General features: G+C 39.0%; 1 protein-coding gene across 1 annotated transcript in view; it reads left to right on the forward strand.

Annotated features, from left to right (window-relative positions):
* Window positions 1–16,289, forward strand: part of LOC131154554 (uncharacterized) — a 32,921-nt gene extending 16,632 nt beyond the window's left edge. The window contains exon 3 of the mRNA XM_058107391.1: window positions 15,847–16,289. Coding sequence (XP_057963374.1) covers window positions 15,847–16,160 — 314 coding nt within the window. The 3' untranslated portion in view covers window positions 16,161–16,289. The remainder of the gene's footprint in view (window positions 1–15,846) is intronic.
* The last annotated feature ends 6,997 nt before the right edge of the window (window positions 16,290–23,286 follow it).

The raw sequence follows: 23,286 nt of genomic DNA on the forward strand, positions 1-23,286 counted from the left end.
GAAATACATAAGTCTTGATACTTTTATGACAAACAAAAATTTTCATAGTGACCTAAGTTAGGTAGTTTCTAACTATCCTAATCTTCTTCTTTAGAGCCATCTCCTTACTCTTCTTCTTCTTCTTCTTCTTCTTCTTCTTCTTCTTCTTGGTATCCTTCTTCTTCAGTATTGCCTTCATCACCTTCTTCTTCAGAATCTCCTTCCTTTTCTGCAAAGTCATCATCATCATCATCTCCATTTTGAGGAGTGGAGCTAATGTCCATAGGATCACTTCCCTTAGAGGATTTTGCCTGATATTGTTCTATATGAGTGACCTGCTTATCGAATGATGTGACTTTTTCTTTAATATTCTGAAGTCCAGTGCGTACTTCAGATGAAAAGTTGAAGAAATCCATTTGAAAGGATAAGAACCATGAAGGTGTGTCTTGAGATGAACCAAGGTCTTGTGTAGAAGAAGATTGTGCTGCTGTTGATACTAGTGCTGAGGCTGAGGCTGGGGCTGAACCTGAGGCTACTGTAGATGCAGGTGGTGCATGTGAAGTTCTTCCTATTTTCAAGTACCATCTTGAACTCCCCTTGTCATACCCCATTTGCTTGAGATAAGTCTCATTGAAAAGATCATATCGGGTTCTCTTTATGAAGAATTGAGAAATATTTGTAACATTTAGATGAGTAAAGAGAAGAGTAAGAATTCCTCCATAAGGAAGAATGACTCGAGAAGATTCCAATTTGGTCCACATCCACCGAATGATTAAACTAGCCAAGTCTAGTTTCTTTCCTTTAAGAAGACACCAAAGAACAAAGCATTCAATATAGGAAAGATGATCAAAAGAGCCTTGTTGTCACGAGCTAAGCTTGTTCAGGGCATTATGCTTGCCTGTGACCGCTTATCTCGTGTGTTTGGGATGGGTTTCCATCATGTAAATACTAGTGTAGGGTTATTTTCTAGTATTTCTTTCATTGTAAGCCAAATAAGGCAGTATGACTCCTCGGTCACTTTGATGTTTCCTAGTGCTAGAGTGAGAATGGCCTAGAAAGCTCTTTAGGGGAGGGTGAGTGTTCATCAATCATTGTAAAACTCACTAGCAATTGTCAACGTGCTTAGCCTACTTGCCTCCCTCGCTAAGTACAACATGTCAATGGAAGATTTGTTAATGAATTACGTTTGCTTCAATATTTACTGCTTGGTTGCCACGGCTTTCATGAATTGATTATTATTTCCGCTGCTATCTGATTGAATGTTAATGAAAGTGCTTTGTGGATGAATGTTGGTAAACAAAAGGCTGGCTAGTTAAGCAAGAGTGTTTTAGCTAGCGCCGCACGGCCCTTCACAACGGTGTGAAAAAGTCGGACCGTGACATTTGGTATCAGAGCCAAGTCGGTGACACTTGGTGAGAGCCCAAGGTTGAGTTGCTACGTGAATTCGATTGCCTTCGTTATTGGATTTGGGAAGCTTTGGTATTAGACCATGGCACCAAACACTGCTGAGAGACTTGGTGCACTGGAAGCACAGGTTGAAGAGACAACCAACAATATGGCCAACGAGATGGCCCAACTGAGGGGACTTGTTGATGAGGTGATGGGATCACAGCAACATCAAGCAAGTTTGACAAGTGAAATGTCAGAGGACTTTCACCACACTGTGGAAACTTTGCAGGCCCAGATGGCTGATCTGGATGCAAAGGTGAATCTGATGGTTCTTGCTATGGGGAACTCCAACACTCCGGGAGTCAGCAAGACCAAGGTGCCAGAACCCAGGACGTATGGGGGTGCCCGTGATGCTAAGGAGTTAGAGAACTTCTTGTTTGATATGGAACAGTATTTCCGCGCTGTGAGGATGCCCTCGGAACAGGTGAAAGTGGATACTGCAACCATGTACTTGGTGGGTGACGCCAAACTGTGGTGGCGTGCTAAGTACTATGACATTGAGAATGGAAACTGTGTAATCGATAGTTGGGCAGACTTGAAGAGAGAGCTCAAGGCCCAATTTTTTCTTGAAAATGTTGAGTATAATGCAAGGAGAAAACTGAGAGATCTCAAGCATACGGGGTCGATCAGCGAATATGTGAAACAATTCTCTGCTTTAATGTTGGATATTCGAGATATGTCGGAGAAGGACAAGTTGTTCTATTTTCTTGAGGGGATGAAACCATGGGCAAGGACTGAACTTCATAGACAAAGAGTTCAAGACTTGCCTATCGCACAAGCTGCTGCAGAACGCTTGACTGACTATGCTGGGGAGAAAACCACTTCGTCCAAAGGATCTGGCGGAGAGGGAAACAATGGAAAGTCTTTCAAGAAAGGCAAACCCAAGAATGGGGGAGCCGACTATAAAGCATCAACCTCAAAGGAAGCTTCGTCGTCTCGAGGGTTCAACACACCCAAGGGAAAGGGTAAACTTGAGTGTTTCTTGTGTCGAGGTCCTCATAGAGTCTTTGAGTGCCCTCACAAGGCATCACTTAATGCTTTACAGGCTTCCATTGCCGAACAGGCAGGGGAAGATGATGGGGAAGAAGATGAGACCCCGAGGATGGGTGCGATGCGGCAGGTGAGCGCATTGGAAAAGCAGGCGAAAGTACCAAAGGTTACACGAGCCAGAGGGCTAATGTTTGTGGACTTGAGAATCAATGGGAAGAGCACCCGCGCTATGGTGGATACCGGGGCTACCCATAACTTTGTTTCGCAACCAGAAGCTTGGAGACTCAACTTATCCTTAGAGAAGGATACAGGATGCATGAAAGCAGTTAATTCTGTAGCCCAGCCTACTCTGGGAGTAGCCAAGCAAGTTACTGTGAAGCTTGGGCAGTGGGAAGGTCATGTGAATTTTACTGCAGTGCCATTGGATGACTTTCCAATCATTCTGGGAATGGAGTTCCTAAGGGGAACGAAGGCAGTGATGATGCCTTCGGCTGGTTCCCTATGCCTGATGGGAGATCACCCGTGCATGGTGCAAGCTATTGCAACGAAAGGAGACGATGGGAAGTTCCTTTCAGCCATGCAACTCAAGAAAGGTCTGAGGAAGGGAGAGCAGACATATCTAGCCACGATGGTGGTAGATAAAGAAGTAGGCAAAGAGCTGGTGCCTACAACTATCCAAGCGGTGTTGGATGAGTACAAGGAGGTGATGCCAGATAAGTTACCTCACGAACTACCTCCACTACGGGGTGTGGAGCATGAGATCGAGTTGTTTCCAGGGGTGAAACCACCTGCAAAAGGGCCATATCGGATGGCGCCTCCAGAGTTGGCAGAATTGAGGAAGCAACTTGATGAATTATTGGAAGCGGGACATGTTCGCCCTTCCAAAGCACCATTTGGAGCACCGGTGCTATTTCAGAAGAAACACGATGGGAGCCTGCGGATGTGTGTAGACTACCGCGCGCTCAACAAGGTGACAGTGCGCAACAAGTATCCTATTCCATTGATTGCTGATTTATTGGATCAGTTGAGTCATGCCAAGTACTTCACTAAACTTGACTTGAGGTCAGGTTACTATTAGGTGAGAATTGCTGATGGGGATGAGCCGAAGACTACTTGTGTGACACGGTATGGGGCATATGAATTTTTGGTGATGCCATTCGGGTTAACGAATGCACCTGCAACATTCTGCACCTTGATGAACCAGGTTTTCCGTGAATACCTTGACAAGTTTGTCGTGGTGGACCTGGATGATATCGTTGTCTACAGTTCCACTCTGGAGGAACATAAAGAGCATCTGCGGAAGGTGTTCGATAGGCTGAAGGGAAACAGTCTATATGTGAAGAAGGAGAAGTGCTCTTTCGCTCAGAAAAGCATAAAATTCCTTGGTTATGTGATTGACCAAGGTCATATCAGAATGGATATGGAGAAGGTAAGGGCAATTCAAGAATGGAAGATCCCAACAACAGTGAAAGAGTTGCGTTCCTTTCTTGGCCTTGCCAACTACTACAGGAAGTTCGTAGAGGGGTATTCACGAAGAACGGCCCCTATGACAGAACTACTAAAGAAGGGTCATGGGTGGAACTGGACAGAGGAGTGCCAGGGAGCCTTTGATGACTTGAAGGATGCCATGATGAGAGATCCGGTTCTGGCTCTTCCGGATGTCATGAAACCCTTCGAGGTATAGACAGATGCATCAGACTTCGCCCTTGGAGGAGTCTTGGTACAGGAGGGAGACCCTGTTGCGTATAAAAGCCGTAAGCTTAGTGAAGCGGAGTGGAAGTACACAGCTCAAGAGAAGGAGATGTTAGCGGTGATACATTGTCTCCGTGTGTGGAGGCATTACTTACTTGGGGCAAGGTTTCTGGTGAAAACAGATAATTCAGGTGTTAGCCATTTCTTCACACAGCCAAAGTTGACACCTAAGCAAGGCCGATGGCAAGAATTCTTGGCAGAATTTGATTTCTCATTTGAGCACAAGGCGGGGCGATTGAACCAAGTCGCGGATGCACTGAGTAGGAAGGCCGAACTGGCGGCCTTACAAATGGTAACACATCTGACTTCAAGCACTGTTACCACAACGATGCGGGAGCGCATCAAAGAGAACTTAGCCAAAGATCCAGTTGCGCAGAACTTAATGAAACTTACCGAAGAAGGGAAGGCACGACAGTTTTGGATGGAAGATGGATTGCTGATAACCCATGGTAACTGGCTCTTTGTGCCACGAGCAGGTGATCTGAGAAAGACATTGCTGAAGGAATGTCATGATATCATGTGGGCCGGACATCCAGGATGGCAGCGCACTTTGGCCTTACTAAAGCGGGGGTACTATTGGCCGCACATGCTTGATGATGTGGTTGATTATACCCGAACTTGTCTCACTTGCCAACAAGACAAGGTTGAGCGGAGGAAAACGGCTGGGCTGTTGGAGCCCTTACCAGTACCGTCCAAACCGTGGGAAAGTGTCTCATTGGACTTCATCACCAACCTGCCCAGAGTGGGAGACGCAGGGTCTATACTTGTTATTATAGACAGGTTTTCGAAGTATGGTACATTCATAGCCGCACCGAAGTACTGTTCGGCAGAGGAGACAGCACAGTTATTTTTTAAGAATATTGTGAAATATTGGGGTGTTCCCCACGACATTGTTAGTGACCGAGACTCAAGATTCACTGGCAACTTCTGGACAGAACTTTTCAGAATCCTCGGTTCACAACTAGAAATCTCTTCGAGTTATCACCCACAGACAGATGGACAGACGGAGAGATTCAATGGGCTACTTGAAGAGTACTTGCGCCACTTTGTCAATGCCAACCAGAAGAATTGGGTGCAGCTACTCGATGTGGCTCAGTTCTGTTTCAATGCCCAAAAGTGCTCCACAACCAACAAGAGTCCTTTTGAGCTTGTTACAGGCCAACAGCCGCTGTTACCTCACACAGTGGATGAGCCGTACAGAGGAAAGAGTCCCAGGTCGTATGTCTTTACCAAAGAATGGAAACGAAATGCTGAGATTGCCCGAGCCTACCTCGAGAAAGCTACTAAGCGGATGAAGAAGTGGGCAGATCAAGGGAGAAGACCGCAGCACTTCAACGTAGGTGACTTGGTGCTTGTTAAGCTCAATCCTGAACAAGTCAGGTCACTACGAGGACGAGATAGGAGACTACTTCGCAAATATGAAGGACCAGTCCCCATCTTGGCCAAAGTCGGGAAGGTCTCCTACAAAATCGACCCTCCGACTTGGATGAAAGTGCATCCTGTGTTTCACGTCAGCTGCCTCAAGCCGTACAACGCCGACACTGACGATCTAAGCAGAAATCAGTCAGCCAGAGCGGAAGTGAGTACAGGGCAACCTGACAGATGTGAAGTTGAAGAAATCTTTGCAGACAGAGAGTTCAAATCCTCAAGGAAGAAGCGGCAGGAATTCTTAGTAAAGTGGAAAGGCCTTGGTGACGAAGAAATTAGCTGGGTTTTGGCGGAAGACATGCAACCGTTCGTAGACGAAGTTGAAGTGTACCTAGCGTCAAAGTCTACGGGGACGTCGACCGCATAAGTGGGGGAGAATGTCACGAGCTAAGCTTGTTCAGGGCATTATGCTTGCCTGTGACCGCTTATCTCGTGTGTTTGGGATGGGTTTCCATCATGTAAATACTAGTGTAGGGTTATTTTCTAGTATTTCTTTCATTGTAAGTCAAATAAGGCAGTATGACTCCTCGGTCACTTTGATGTTTCCTAGTGCTAGAGTGAGAATGGCCTAGAAAGCTCTTTAGGGGAGGGTGAGTGTTCATCAATCATTGTAAAACTCACTAGCAATTGTCAACGTGCTTAGCCTACTTGCCTCCCTCGCTAAGTACAACATGTCAACGGAGGATTTGTTAATGAATTACGTTTGCTTCAATATTTACTGCTTGGTTGCCACGGCTTTCATGAATTGATTATTATTTCCGCTGCTATCTGATTGAATGTTAATGAAAGTGCTTCATGGATGAATGTTGGTAAACAAAAGGCTGGCTAGTTAAGCAAGAGTGCTTTAGCTAGCGCCGCACGGCCCTTCATAACGGTGTGAAAAAGTCGGACCGTGACATTTTGGTATGATATTGTTTGAAACAAGTTTATGTAGAATCTGGCCTTTTAAGTTCAATTGTCTGTATAGTGGAGGATGTGCAAAATAGATAGGTTCATTCTTCATGATCATTGGAAGAAAAGCTTCAGAAGTGAATCTTTGTTCTAGGATCAAAGATTGAGCAAACATAGGACAGTTAAAATCTCTTAGAGTAATTTTGAAAATGGGAGACAATATTTTAGAATTCAGCAAAATTTTCTTTCCTTTAACTTCCGAAGAAAAAAAATCCCATTTTCATGTGTCATATTAGCATAGAAAATTTTGACAAGTTAGGGAAAACAACCTTTGGGTTGTTGAGTGATGAAATCAAGCCAACTAAAGTCATGAAATAATGAAAGGATATCTAGAAACTCAGTATTGAAGAATGATACATCCAGAATTTTACCTAAGATTGGTTCTACAGAACTTAGTGAAGTACGATAACGGATTTGAGCTCGAGGAGCAACCAACCACTTGTCAATATTTTGAGCATCTTTCCTCGATGAAGAACCCTCGTTTGCAGTCTGCCTGAGTCGAGGCATGAAGATACTAGATTTTGGATGCCCTAAGTTTCGTGAGGTGATTCCTTGAAGAGAAGAAGCTACAAATTGAAGAGAGGATGAGAGAAGATGAAGAGGAAGGTGTTCGGATGAGTGAAGCAAGCAACTTCAGGATTCTGAAATTAGGGTTTAGTCCGCAAGAAATATTTAAACCCCACGACTTCAGATGTCTAAAGATTTTAAAGCTCAGAATTTGAAGAGTCAGTAGGTGCTCAGACGTCTGAAGTCCCAGGTTCAGTCATCTGAACCTGTCTGCTACAGTGTTCAGACGTCTGGGGTGTGAAGTTCAGACATCCGAAGTGCATAAAAATGTTGAATTTTCATTTCTAATATGCTTCTCTGCTATGGATTAGCCCAAGTTCTCTCCTAATATGTATAAATCTTTCTTCACTTAGGGGTTTTGTAAATATGTCAACCCATTGATCACTTGTATTTATAAATTCAAGAATTATATCCTTTTTTTGAATATGATCTCTCAAAAAATGATGTCTTATGTCTATATGCTTAGTTGTTGAGTGTAAAATCGGATTTTAGATATATTTATGACACTTGTGTTATCACACTTTATTGGTATTGTCTTATACTCTAGATTGAAATCTTTTAATTGTTGTTTCATGTATAAGATTTGTGCACAACAACTTCCAGCTGCCATATATTCGGCTTTGGCAGTTGATAAGACTATAGAATTTTGTTTCTTTGAGAACCATGACACTAAGGATTGTCCTAGAAAGTGACATGTGCCACTTGAACTTTTTCTATCAATTTTACATCCTGCATAATCAGCATCGGAGTAACTTATCATATTAAAATCAGTGTCCTTTGGATACCATAAGCCTAGATCAAGTGATCCTACCAAGTACCTAAGAATTCTCTTAACGGCTATTAAGTGGGATTCCTTAGGTGCTGATTGAAATCTAGCACACATATACACACTAAACATAATATTAGGCCTACTAACAGTTAGATATAGTAAACTACCAATAATTCCTCTATAGTGTGTTATGTCTACTTATTTTCCTTTTTCATCTCTATCAAGACTTGTGGTTGTACTCATAGGAGTTCCTATGAGTTTACTTTGTTCCATATCAAACTTTTTGAGCATATCCTTGATGTACTTAGTTTGATTTATGAAAGTTCCATTTTTAACTTGTTTTATTTGTAATCCTAGAAAATAATTTAGCTCCCCCATCATACTCATCTCAAATTTTTTTTGCATACATGTAGCGAATTCTTTGCATAGATCTTCATTTGTAGCTCCAAATATAATATTGTCCACATATATTTGAACTATTAGCATATCTTTGTTTTTGGATTTAATGAATAAAGTACTATCAACCATTCCTCTTGTAAATTCATTTTTAAGTATAAATTTACTTAACCTCTCATACCAAGCTCCTGGAGCTTGTTTCAAACCATAAAGAGCTTTAGTCAATTTGAATACATGGTTTGGATTTTTAGAATTTTCAAAACCTGGAGGTTGTTTGACATACGCTTCTTCATTTATATATTCATTTAAGAATACACTTTTTACATCCATTTGATATAACTTAAAATCTTTATGGGCTGCATAAGCTAGAGCATCCTACTTGCTTCCATTCTTGCCACAGGAGTAAAGGTTTCATCATAATCAATTCTTTCTTCTTGATTATATCCTTGTGCTACTAGCCTAACGTTATTTCTTACAATGACTCCATTTTCATCCTTCTTATTTCTAAACACCCATTTGATTCCTATAATTGATTTATCTTTGGGTTTAGGTATAAGTTCTCACACTTGACTTCTTTCAAATTGATTTAGTTCCTCTTGCATAGCTATAATCCAAGAATCATCATTTAAGGATTCTTTAATATTTTTGGGTTCATCTTGGGATAAAAAGGCAAAATGATCGCAAATATTTTTTAGTGAGGCTCTAGTGGTTATTCCTTTTGATGTTTCACCAAGAATTTGTTCTTTTGGGTGATTTTTATCATATTTCCATTCTTTAGGAAGTTTCAGATTTTCTATAAAGTTTTCATTTGGAGCAGCATTATTCTTTTCTTCTTTTATTTCAAGGTCTTCTTCTTTTTGTGGAGTGTATTCTATTTCTTCATTCTTGTCTTTAATGTTATGATTATTTGATTCATCAAAAGTTATATGAATTGATTCCATAATAGTAGAAGTTCTTTTATTATAAATCCTATAAGCTTTACTATTTGTAGAGTAACCTAGGAAGATACCTTCATCCAACTTTCCATCAAACTTTCTTAAATCATCTTTAGTATTAAGGATAAAATATTTACATCTGAATACATGAAAGTAGGAAATATTAGGTTTTCTACCTCTCCAGAGTTCATATGGTGTTTTATCTATTTTTGATCTTATTGATACCCTATTTACAATATAACATGCTGTATTTACAACTTCTGCCCAAAAATATTTTGGTAGATTATTTTCATTAAGCATCGTTCTTGTCATTTCTTGTAGAGTTCTATTTTTTCTTTCAACAATTCCATTTTGTTGTGGAGTTCTAGGTGCTAAAAAATTATGAGTTATTCCATGTTCATTACAAAATTTATCAACTTCCCTGTTTTTAAACTCTCTTCCTTGGTCACTTCTAAAGCTTGTTACATTATAACCTTTCTCATTTTGTAATTTCTTGCATAAGGTTATTAATTGGTTATAAGATTCATCTTTGTTTGCTAAAAAGATTACCCAAGTAAATCTTGAATAATCATCTACTATCACAAAAGCATATTGTTTTCCACCTAAGTTTAAGGTTCTAGTTGGACCAAATAAGTCTAGGTGCAAGAGTTCTAAGGGTCTTTTGGTGGATATGTATTTTTTCTTTTTAAAGCTTGTTTTTAACTTGTTTTCCCTTTTGACATGCATCACACAACTTGTCTTTTATGAATTTAATATTTGGTAGTCCTTTTACAAGATTTTTCTTAGATAATTTGGATAGTAGGTCCATGCTAGCTTGACCTAGTTTCCTATGTTATAACCAACTTACTTCATTCATAGTTGTCAAACAAGTTATGCTTTGATTTGCTAATTTCTCAAGATTTATGCAATAGACATGATTTATTCTATGAGCTATAAACAAAGTTTCTTTGTTTTTAGGATTTTGGATAACACATTTTTCTTTCATGAAAATTACTTCGAACCCTTTATCACTTAGTTGACTAATACTTAAAAGATTATGTTTTAGCCCTTCCACTAATAGTACATTATCTATAGTGAGTGAAGGTTCTTTACCAATTTTTTCAATACCAATAATTTTACCTTTGGCATTGTCGCCGAAGGTGACGTATCCTCCATCCTTTTGTTTTAATGTAGTGAACTTGGTCTTGTCACCGGTCATGTGCCTTGAGCACCCGCTGTTCAAGTACCATTTGTCCGTTGTCGTTGTTGTCCTAAGACAAACCTATAATGAGGGATACTATGTGTTAGTTTTTGGAACCCAAATTCTTTTGACTTTCTTTGTTTTGTTGTGAGTTCCACTATTTGCTTTCCATTCTCCTTGAACTTTAACATATTTTCTTTTTAATGGGCAATTAAACATTACATGACCTTTAGTCTTACACATATAACGAGTGGTGTGTTCATATTTGTTATTTGATGAAGTGCTAGCATGATGCTTAGCTTCCTTAACAAAGTATCCCATGTATAGCTTTTTATTCCTTTTATTTGTTTTACCGTTGTAACCTATTCCTTCTTTGTTCTCATGAAGCCTTTGCTATCCAATCATCTTTTCAAAGTTTTCTTCACCTTTGGTAAAATTATAGATGATCTTTTCTTTATCCTCAACTACCTTTTTGAGTTCATTTATTTCTAGATCCTTCTTATTCAAGTTATCTTTATGAGTTTTATCTAACTCTTGTTTTGCTATATTTATTTCTTCTTCCAACTTCTTAATATAAGTATTTCTTTCTTCTTCAATAGCTTTGAATGATTCAAGTTGCTTCACTAGTTCTTGATTTTGATCTTTCAAAATTATATTTCTCTTGTAAATTTTTATGAATCTTTTATGTAGTGAAAATAACTTAGCTTATAATTCCTTATAAGAAGGCAAGCTATCACACGACTCATCATAAGACTCATTTTGAGATTCGGTTGAAGAGTAGTAAGAATTTACCTCTTCGTCATTCGCCATGAAGCATATATTTGCCATCTCTTATTCACTTGTTTCGATTTCAGTTTCGATGGAGCTTGAGTCATCCCAAGTAGCCTTCATAGCTTCCTTCTTTTTATTTTTGTCTTTCTTGAATAACGGGCAGTCCGATTTGATATGCTCTGGTTTTTTGCAATGATAACAAATTGGTGGTTCTCTTACCTTTATTTTCCTTCCTACTTGTCTCTCCTTTTTCAGTTTTCTTTTTATTAAACTTTCTAGGAAACCTTTTATTTCTTCTGTAGAATTTTCTTACTCTCTTAGTAATGAATGCTAATTCATCTTGATTTAAGTCATTTGTTTCACTTTCTTCTCCACTAGTGCTGTGGCTAGATGCTTTTAGTGTTATGGATCTTTTATGCTTTGGTTCAGGATTTCTTTCTTTCAATGCCATTTCATAGGTGAGAAGTGAGCCTATTAGTTCATCCAAAGAGGTAGTCTTAAGATTTCTACCTTCCGTGATAGCTGTAGCCTTTGGTTCCCAAATAGAGGGTAGGTCTCTTAGAATTTTTCTGATCATTTCATAGGTAGTATAGGTTTTTCCTAAGGCGCTTAAGGAGTTTATTATGTGAGTAAATCTGGTATACATGCTTGATATTGTTTCATCAGGATTCATCTTGAATGCTTCATATTCGCTTGTTAAAATCTCTATCCTATTATCTCTAACATCAACGGTTCCTTCATAAGTTACTTCTAATTTTTCCCAAATCTCCTTAGCTATTTTGCAAGCCATGACTCGGTTAAATTCATTAGCATCTAATGCACAGTATAACGCATTTATAGCGCTTGCATTTATTTGAAGCATTTTATAATCTAAGTCGGTCATATCTTTCTTTTCTTTTGGAATATGTTTTCCATCAACTATCTTAGTGCGGATAAGATTTCCATCCATAACAACTTCCCATGCTTTCCAATCTATGTGTTGGAGATATATTTCCCTTCTTTTTTTCCAAAAGGTATAATTGTGTCCACAACAGATTGGTGGATGGGTTGAGGATTGGACTTCACCAAGGGGTGCTACTCCAATGTTTGCCATTAGATCCTTTTATAGTTTCTTGTTAGGAATTTCTATAACTAGGCTTTGATACCAATTGAAATTAGGAATAGCTTCCCAAGAGAGGGCATGAAATGGATTCTTTTTTATTTTAATAATTTTTGAGCTTTTGACACCAAGAAAAACACAATTAATAACTGATAATCACACTTGAAAATACTGAAATTTAAATTCACAAGCCAATCAATGAAACCAAAGCAATTCAACCACTCAACCAAGAATATTAGTACTTTTGTTAATTTCCCTGTGAATGTTTACCACCTTCTTTGAGTAACCTCTTCGTATGCACTTCTCTTGATCAATATTTCCGCAGATTAACCAACGTACTCCTTTTGGGTTTCCGCAAATGGTTAATCAAAACGTACTTTCTAAATATCAAGAGTCTTTGTTTATGTCTAACTTTAAAACCTGCGACCTGCACTTAAAATCACACTACAACAGCTAGTATAGAAAATAGAAAGTAAAGAAGAGAGAAAGACACAAGGTTTTTACGAGATTCGGCTTCAACACAACCTACGTCCTTGCCCTTGGCAAAACACCGAAGGGTTCTACTATAGCAGTTCCGTTACCGGGTGGAACAACGCCTGTTTGCAATCACTCCTTGGCCAAGGCTAGAGCCCGCCTTCTCCAAACAATATACCCTTGTTTGGTCAATGATCCAATAGCCTGGAATCGTTCAAAATCTACAAGAGAGATATCAAAAAGTTGGTGTACAAGAGATGCTCACACAAAGAGCAGATTAGTATAACATTAAACTATGTACTTCAAAAGATAAATATCAAGAAATAAATACAGTTTTGAAGCTTAACAAGGATTTCACCAAATTCCTTTTCTCCAGATGAGAAATCAGTAATATTTCTTCAAGATTTGATGAGTAAGAATATCAGAATCACAGCATTTTCAGCTTGCAAGAAATTGATCAAGGTAAGACTTTGAGAGCAAGAGAGCTTGAGAGATTTTCAATGCTTGGTGTATTTTTGATTTACAAAAACCATGTATTTATAGACTTCTAAACAAGTTTCCTTATTGCAAGAGTTTCCTTAGAGAGTTTTCCAAGTTGTTAGAAAATTTGGGGATCAAACGGCTATATTTTAAAAAATTTTCCCGTTGAACAGTGTTCAAATGTCTGAGGATTCGAGTTCAGACGTCTGAAGTTCCTGAAACCCTTTAAAAATTTAACTGGACACAGGTTCAGATATCTGAAGAGAGGGTTTAGACGTCTGAGGTGCCAGGTTCAGATGTCTGAAGTCTTGAGTTTAAACGTCTAAACTGCTACTACTTGTTTCTGCTTTGATCCATAAAATCTTCAAACGTCTGCACTTAATCTTTATAAGTTTGAAGTAATTCTTCAGATGTCTGAACATGAATTTCAGTCATCTGAAGTTGCCACTTCAGACATCTGAATTGAAAAGTTCAGTCATCTAATTTGCCAAGAACCTGTTTTAGAAAATATTTTTCTTTAAAAACTGATTTGCTCTCTTTTGATTTTTACAAAACTTATTTCAAAAATCTTAAATAGGTCTTTAAGTCCTCATAATCTCTTGGAAGAGTTTCAAAACATATTTCAAACGATATTTTAGCTTTTGAAATACTTGCAAATTGTTTCCTAAGCCTTTATATGTCATGCTTGAATTCTTTCTCATTCGTTACTCTTGAAGTTCTTTGAAAATTTGCTTGAGCTAACTTTATCTACAAATGCCTTAGTTTCTCATTGGATCATTAATTAGTTGACCCACACTTGATTCATACTTGATCTTTACTTGAATCACACTTGATCTTTACTTGAACCATACTTGATCTTTACTTGAACCATACTTGATCCATATTTCCTGAAACACAAAAACTCAACCTTTCGAAATTAAATAGTCCTTTTTTTTGTTATCACCAAAACCGATTGAAAGACCTTGTTAGGCCAACAGCCAAAGTTCTTCCAGTATAGGGTGTTTTCTTAGCTTCCAAACACATATTTGGGGTCCTCTGACCCTATATGGACCATCTGGCCCTCCAAAACCTCCCATGCATTCATGAAAACCCTTAACTCTCTCTCTCTCTCTCTCTCTCTCTCTCTCTCTCTCTCTCTCTCTCTCTCTCTCTCTCTCTCTCTCTCTCTCTCTCTCTCTCTCTACTTTTTTGGTTGTTTTCGACCCTCTCTAACCCCAGGGTTACCCTTATATGAGTATGGCCACACACAAAACCCTAAATGTAGCCAACTATATTTGAAGTGTCCAAGAATACATAAAACATCAAAAAAGCTTTAAAAGGGTCTTTTGGTGCAAAAATGAATCCTAAAAAGCTAAAAGTTTAACACACTAAGGATCAAAAAACTGAATCTTGAGCTTGCATATGAAAAACACCATAAAAATACCAATTTAAATATGCACAATAGGTATTTTCCAATTTAATCATCTATACATGCTAAACTTATGAAATCATGCAACTTAAACTTGAAGATTGGAAGCTTAACATGGAAATATGTACATCCATGGCATATAGCTAAGTTATATGACCTTAGTAGTTTTTTTTTTTAAAGGGGCATCACTTTTTTAGCTCAAAGTGAAAAAAAATATACAAAATACAATTTTGCGTAAAATTATTATATTGTTATTAATTTTCTTTTCTACTCTATATCATCTTTATATCTTTGTAGAATGAATTTGGATTGTAATTTAGGTAACTAATGCCATTATTGTATATGTCAGTTTATCCTAAACTAAAACATTAACTACTCAGGCTATTACTTTTGTATTTATATCATATATAAAAGCATGAATGGTATAAATAAAATTGTGAGGGACAAGCCTATTTAACATGACGATTGATTTTTTTTTTCTATTTTTTTTTTCTTTTTGCCAACATTAAAAGTGAGTAGGTTGGACTACAAAAATAATGAGTAGATTGTACCCATTTTACATTATTTGACTTAGCTTTTGATATTTCGTAGCATAGGATGCAAATGTTTCAAACACTAGTTAATTTGTTTTTCTTTTAATCACAAGCAAAAAAAAAAAAAGAGGGAATCTTTGTATTATCTAGAAATTTGCAAGCATTAATTTCATATCCTTAAATTCAGAAACAAAAATACTAAGGAAAGGTGCATAGAATTGTCCATTGCATTTATAAACCTAAGAAATTTGAAACTTGGTGATATGCATTTCTATTCAAAAATATTAATAGGGATCTTGAGTCATCTTGTCCTAAAGAGTTAAGACATTCTAAATTACCTTTTCCCAAACTTGCACAATGGACTAATTAGTCTCTCATCCCAATCACCATCCTATGTACATTTTCTCAAAGTTAGAACTTTAGACCTCTCGAAATTTGTTGACTTACCAATTGTTCCAAAGCTGGTTTTATTTGACACAAGTTTACCAATAATTCTATGTGTCATTAAGGCACAATTTGGAACTCAAAAAATATCAAGAAAATAAGAGAAATATATGAAGGAATTGATATACTAAATGCGTTTGCTTCTAATAATTTGACATAGAGAGAAAATAAATTATCTTCCCATTTTATATTTCTTTTCTTTTTCTCAAACATATTAAATCTATTTACTTTTTCATGGCAGCCATATTGTTTAAAGAGCTAATCCAAGGAGGAGCATTTGAGGTTTCAAGACAAGTGAAGTTGAGAATGCTAGTGCTATGGCTTCCGTTGTTTTGCTATGCAGGCAATGGTGTCGCTTATCCAATCCTACTAGGCCGAGAAAAGGCAGAGATGGAGAGAGTGCTAGATGAAGTCATCTCTAGTCTACCGATAACCGATCAAGAAATAATCCTAACCCATTGGTTGCATGAGTTTGCCACTTCTACCTCAGACTGGCCTAATCTCCAAGCATCTTATGACCGATGGTGCCAATTTTCTCGCAAGCTCGTTATATAATTAAGTGTCATCTATGCCTGCAACTATGACTACATATGGCTATTTTCCTTAATTTTGTATGTGAATGTTTTGTTGTAATAAGCATGTTTATGGCACTTCAACAAATAAAAAAAAATATTATGATTTTAATATTGCATGTATAATTTTTTATCCTTGCATTAGTTTGTGTTTAATATTATAAGCTTAAGGGGCCTGACAAACAGGGTTGGAGTTATAAAATGTACACTTAAAAATCAGAGGTTAGTGATAAAGTCATTGCATAAAGTCACGCAAATGACATGGAATCAAGAGAAAATTAAAGGGGATAATGAAACCTTTGTAACCCCTCCATAAAGGTTGGATTAAAGGCCCATAAATCCAATATAACTTTTCGTATAAAAGTCTATAACTCCCTTATAACCCCTTCTTAATTAGAGAATTAATGGGAGTTAGGTCAACACAACTATAAAAGGGGCACTTGAGAAGAGGTAAGGAATCTTACAACAACCCATTTTTTCATATTCTATTGCCATTTCATATCCTTCCATTTTCTTGACTTATGCATCGACATAATCCTCCAAAATACACATGGGTTCTCCAAGCCTTTCTTGTCCTTTTTTATTTTTTTATTTTCAAGTGGCCAAGGTCATTATTATTCCAACAAATTCCAATCTAGATTTTGCGGCAATAGTTTAGCTCCCTATGTGGGAACAACACTTTAAATTCTTTGATATAATTAGGAACACCACTATTGTTGCTTTCTTCCTTCACACACAAAGAACGGTCACTAAAGAATAATTTGGAAGCACACATAATGGCTTATTATACATGTTTTGAGTTACCTAGGTTATTATACCAAGCAATTCATACACGACTAAATAAAATAAAATAAATAAAGGAAACTTGGTTTATAAAAACTTGGTTTTAATTCCTTACAACCTCCCTTGAACCAAGTTCTTTAAAATTAATTATGCCCATTAATTTTGATGTACCCTAAATATATATCAGGTTCAAAACAGTCCATCTATCATAAATGAGCATTAAGGTGCAGCAACAATCAGAGCCATCATCGCTCAAGTCAACTTCTGCGCCATAACTCACCAATAAATAGTCATACACCCTCAGGTCAACTTCTGCCACTATAAATAGGGACTCGGGTGAGAGGCCAAGGGAACTCATTCTTAACCCAATCTTACTGTTGCATTCAACCTCTTCAAAGCGTTCTCTTATTTAGGCATTGAAGTGATCCCCAAAGTACACCCCGGGTCCTCCAAGCCTGCTTTGTTTTCATCCTTTTTAGGTCATCGAGAGTTAGAGAGCAACATCGTAGCACCATTTTTATCCCGCAACAGTTGGCGCCGTTTGTGGGAACCGCTTCTAAGAGGTGTTTATCTTGCTTCCGACCTCCAATTCTCGAATAATGACAACAACCCAAGGCTCAAGCTCCGGTCCTGCTGCTGGTAAAGAATCACCCTAGTCCATTCACTCCACGCTTGGAGATCGTTTGGGGGTCACCAGGGAGGAATTTCTCGCCTTCCAAAGGAGAATGGAAGCCTCCCAGAAGAAGATGGAGGATATGTTCAACCTACTCTTGCAGCAAAAGGGTAAGGAAGAACATGTCCCCCGCAAACAACAGGTTAGCCCCGACTCACCTAAGAAAGTAGAGAACCTGAAGGAGAGTGAGGGAAAAACTAACCTCGCTAAGAGGGTGGAAGACGTAAACAGCATAGGAGTCAACGAGCAAAGATTGAATGAGTTAGAGGAGAGGATTAAAACAAAAATAGACCAAATAGAAAAAATGATGAAAGAGGGTCGAACCAACCCCTCTTACGGGGAAACCTCTTTAAAATCCTCGGAGCCACCGTTTACCAAAGAAGTGATGGAAGTCTCGATATCCAGTAAGTTCAAGATGCCTACTTTTGAAAGGTATGAGGGTTTGACTGACCCGGTCGATCATCTAGACACCTTCAAGGTGTTGATGCAATTGTAGGGCGCACCTGATGCCATCATGTGTCGGGCATTTGTAGCCACCCTTAAAGGTAGTGTCAGGGATTGGTACCGAACCCTACGACCTAGATTGATCGGCTCCTTCTCTAAGATGGAGTAGTAGTTTACCAGCTATTTCATCAGCAGTCGAAGAATCGTCAAAACTTCGGCTCATCTGATGAACTTAGTTCAAGGAGAACGGGAGTCGTTGAAAAAATTCATGTACTGCTTCATCACCACGACCATGGAGATCCGTAACGTAGACATTGGAGTGGCGTTGGCGGCCCTGACCACGACCTTTCAGTCGAGTAATTTCATGTATTCATTGGGGAAGAAGCTGCCAGCTGATATAGGAGAACTAATGGCTAGAGCACATAAGCATGTCAACTTGGAGGAGATGATGGATACAAAAGGAAATCGGATCGAGTTGAAAAGGAAGGGTAACAGAGAGGTAGGCGAATCTTCCAGAATTGGGAAGGAGTATGTTTCGTGGCCTGAACCTATGCGAACATCTTCATATAAACGAAACATCTCAAAGTTTTGTCAGTTCCATAGGGATCACGGGCACGATATTGAGGAGTGTGTTCAATTGAAAAATGAAATTGAGACCTTGATAAAAAAATGTCATCTATCGAGGTTAGTAAAGAAATGGGATCATCGAGGGGAAGCTTGTGAGCAAAAAAGGCCAAACGGAGATGAGAGAGAGGAGCAGATCATTGGAGAAATTGTTGTGATCTTTGGTGGATCTACCAGTGGCGGAGATAGCGGAGGCGCTTGAAAGAGGTATGCTAAGTAGGGACTCTTAATGGAGAAAATGGAGCCACATAGCAAAAGACAAAAACAGGAAGACACTATCATCTTCAGTAGCGAAGATGAAGAAGGAGTACAACAGCCCCACGACGACGCCCTAGTAGCCCTTCTAGTGGCCAACTACAAAGTAAGGTGCGTGCTGATAGACAACGAGACCTCGGCCAACATAATATTTTGGTTAGTGCTTGAAGGAAAATATATAGGGAGCACCTCAAATCGATCTCCTCCCCATTGGTCGGATTTAGAGGAGACATAGTACATTCCATGGGAACAATTACACTCCTAGTGTAAGAACCTGAATTGTGAGAGGTGAATTTAATTAATTAAGAGAGGGGAAAATTGGAAATTTAGCAGGCTTCGTCAACAAAGCTAGAGTTTGTTGACGAAATCAATGCACTGCTCGTCGACAAAATTTAGAGGCTCGTCGATGAGGAGAAGCTGAGGGATTTTGGAAAACCGAGAATCTCAGGCTTATTGACGAGGTCATCGCTTCGTTGACGAGGTGTCTGTAGGGACTTGTTGATGAGGACGCAATTCATCGACGAGAACAGCTGAGTCAAGGGTACTATAAATAGATATTTTCATTAGTTCTTAGCTAAGAAATCTCATTTTCTCTCTCTATTTCTCTAGAAACTCTTCCTACTCTCCATCTCTCTAGATTTCCTCACTGTTCGTTGTGGGAATCGTTGATCCGAAGTTACCACAAGAATTGTGAAAGGATTCTCTACAAGTTCTACGGATCAGATTTTCGTTTCGGGCATTTTTTGGTTTTTGCTCAAAATCGAGGTAAGGCTCAGTCTTCAGTTCTGATTCGGTAGTTTTGTAGAGAACAGTGTTGTGAGTATTTTCTATACTGTACGTTGTAGGTTTTGGAACTCGGTTGGCTGTTTAGGGGCCTTGGAGTTTGGAATTTACCGTTTGGGGAAAGGTAAGGGGATTTAGTTTATGTCAGTTATTTTTTAAATCGAACTCAGTGGTCCTGTGGTCCATGGTCCTGTGTGTGTTTTGATTACTCATTTGGGGGGGATCTAATGGGTAAACCTATGGGTGTTTCAAGATTACAGTTTTGGGAAAATGGGGTATTAGGTTGCATCCCTGGTTTTGTTGGAAAACGGCATGTATATGATGATTTATACTGTGTAACAGGGATGGTCGTACCTTGACTTTATTTAAACTGTATGTTTTTGTAAAACCATGATTTTAGATTACCAAATGGGTGTGGTATGTTTGGTCATATGAGCACGTATGGTTGTGTTTTTTGTGTGAAATGCAATTAGAACTAGGTTCTGAGTTGTTCCAGGTACTGAGAGTGTCTGGCTCTTTATTCGAGGGCATATAAAATCACTAGCCATAGGTTGGCAGAGTGTCTAGCTCTATATCCGAGGGCGTGAGCCTTACCGGCTGATCACCGAAGGGTGTGGATCCACTAGTTTGCACCGGTATGATGTCATGGGAGTTTGGGACTAGCCATGTGTCGGTGGACCCCGAATACTGTGGGTCGGCTACAGGCTGAACGCCGGGTATCGTGGCCGGCTTTGGGGTGAGGGGTGTGTCGACACCAGATTTGATCATATGTGTGTGTGCTTGTATGCACAGTGTTGAAACTAGTACTAGAACTGTATTTAACTGTGTATGTTTTGCTGTCATGATAACACTCAAATACCACACACCGATATAACTTGTATTCTTTCTTACTAAGAGGTGTCTCACCCCTGTTGTATGTACATATTTTCAGGTCCTTCGGGTAACCAAAGCTAGCTTCTTGGTGTAGGAGCATAGTGGTCAGTGTATCGCGAATAGCGCTTGGATAAGTGCTAGGACTTTTGTGCTCGGGTTGTTGTTTTGGAGTATGGCTGATAATCGGGTTATGTATTGTTCTATAGAGCTTGGACTCCTATTGTATAGACTCTGGTATGAGACTGTATGTATATAGAAAAACCTTTTTCCGCTGCGTACATTCTGTTGTGTATGGATGTGTATCGGGTGCTTGGGAATCCCACGGGATCGGACCCTCATCCTTTGTCCTATATTTTGGTTATATTTGTTTGATATAGGGACGGGTTAGATTACATTTTCACCTTTGGATTCCATTTTTGGTTTAGGGCATGACACCTGGTGACAATGGCGATGGCCCCATAATGAATCATCTCATTGACAGATTTTCAGGTGGTTGATCGGCCATTAGTATACAACATCATACTGGGTAGCCCATCGCTCAATGCAGCCTGAGCCATAACGTCCAATATCACTTAAAATGAAATTCCCTACCCCACACAGGATGAGGATGATCAAGGAAGATCAAGCAGCAACTCAAAATTGCCACGTGATGGCGTTAAAAGGCAAGACTGAAGCAAGGGAAACCTTGATCAGTGAAGACCTGGAGGTAAGGGGAGAGTACCTATAAATTAGCACATTGAATGATGACCTTACACGCATACCCATAAATGGTAATCGGGAGAAGTGTGTACAGATCAGGAGTTGCTTGTCCAACCCTTTGAAAACAAAACTGAGTAAACTACTGAATGGGTTCGCAGATGCGTTTGCCTGGTCGGCCAAAGATATGCTAGGGATTGACCTTGCAATCATGGAACACAGGTTGCAGGTAGACCCCAACCATAAGCCCGTAAAGTAGAAGAAATGGAACTTCACGTTGGAGCAAATTAAGGCGATAGATGAGGAAGTGACGAAACTGATGTAGGCCAAAATTTTTCGGGGAGGTCAACTATCTAGAGTGGCTAAATAATGTGGTTTTGGTAAAGAAACCGAATGGAAAGTGGCAGACGTGTATCGATTTCACAGACCTGAACAAGGCGTGTCCAAAAGATAGCTTCCTCCCTTCCCCGAATTGATCAGTTGGTAGACTTGACGTCTGGACATGAGCTCCTGAGTTTTATGGATGCTTATTCAGGATATAATGAAATCCCAATGCACCGAAGGGACATGGAGAAAACATCATTCATCACAGAAAGAGGACTTTATTGCTACCGAGTGATGCCCTTGGGCTGAAGAATGCGAGGGCACCATATTAGAGGCTGGTGAACAAGATATTCAAATACCATCTCGGAAAAACGATGGAGGCATATGTAGATGACATGCTGGTGAAAAGCCTAAAAGCAGGGGAGCATTGCAAGGATTTGAAGGAAACATTTGAATTGTTGCGCATGTATCAAATGAAATTAAATCCTTCCAAATGCGTGTTTGGCGTCTTTGCAAGGAAGTTTTTAGGCTTCATGGTGACACACAGGGGGATAGAAGCCAACCATGACAAGATAAGGGCACTGCTAGAGATGAAAGTCCCTCGAACAAAGAAGAAGATTCAGGTCTTGATAGGAAGAATCGCCTCTCTCGGTAGGTTTGTCTCCTGTGCGAGAGATAAAGGTCCACTTTTCTTCAAGGCGCTACGAAAGAAAGGTGAATTTGAATAGGGGGAGGAGCAAAGTAAGGCCTACGATCAACTCAAACAATACCTTGTGTGACAACCTGATTTTCCTACCATATTTTTTTTACCATAAACAATAATAAACTAGCATCTGCCACGTCACAACTCTGATACCATATCAACACAACCCAACTCGAAGTGGGATACCAGGTAATCAGTCCATCATATAAAAATACCTACTAGCGGAAGTTCATATTTACATACCATCCAAAATACAAATAATCAGAATTCTAAACATCCATATACATCCCCAAAAGTCCATAACATACCCTAGGGGATTACACAAACACATCCCCAACACAAAATGCTTACCTTGTCTATCAGGGTACCAGCTCCCCTTTATCTCAGAGTTATATCTCCTGGTCTAATACGGTTCCCTGAAATTTTTAAATATTTGGGTGAGACATCTCTCAGTTAGACGGAATAAATTATTCACAGTGTGTAGCAAAATGAGTTCAATTACATCATATCACATTCCATTTTAATAAATATAACAGCTGGGAGAATATATATATATATATATATATATATATATATATGTACTCATAATCATATATGTATGTAAAACATATTTTCAAAGCTCTCTTATCATTTTCATAATTATATACATACTTTCTCATTTCTCAAAATCATATTCACATTTTCTCTCACAAACTATTCTTTCTCATATTCATATTTCAATAGCTTTCGTAAGCTTTTCTTTCTCATTCTCATTTTCACATTCTAACCCATAGGTATCCTCATATAAATATCTCAACGTGTCTGTAACCCATGGTTGTTCATCATCGTGTCTGTAATGAGTAATCACAATCCAGCACATGAGTTTCCGACATTATAACATCCATAACGTGTCTGTAACTCATGGATGCCCTGAGGATAGCCCCATCTCATCGTCACGCTTCCCCCCATTAC

The sequence above is a fragment of the Malania oleifera genome, chromosome 4, assembly GCF_029873635.1.
Source record: "Malania oleifera isolate guangnan ecotype guangnan chromosome 4, ASM2987363v1, whole genome shotgun sequence".
Lineage (NCBI taxonomy): Eukaryota > Viridiplantae > Streptophyta > Magnoliopsida > Santalales > Ximeniaceae > Malania > Malania oleifera.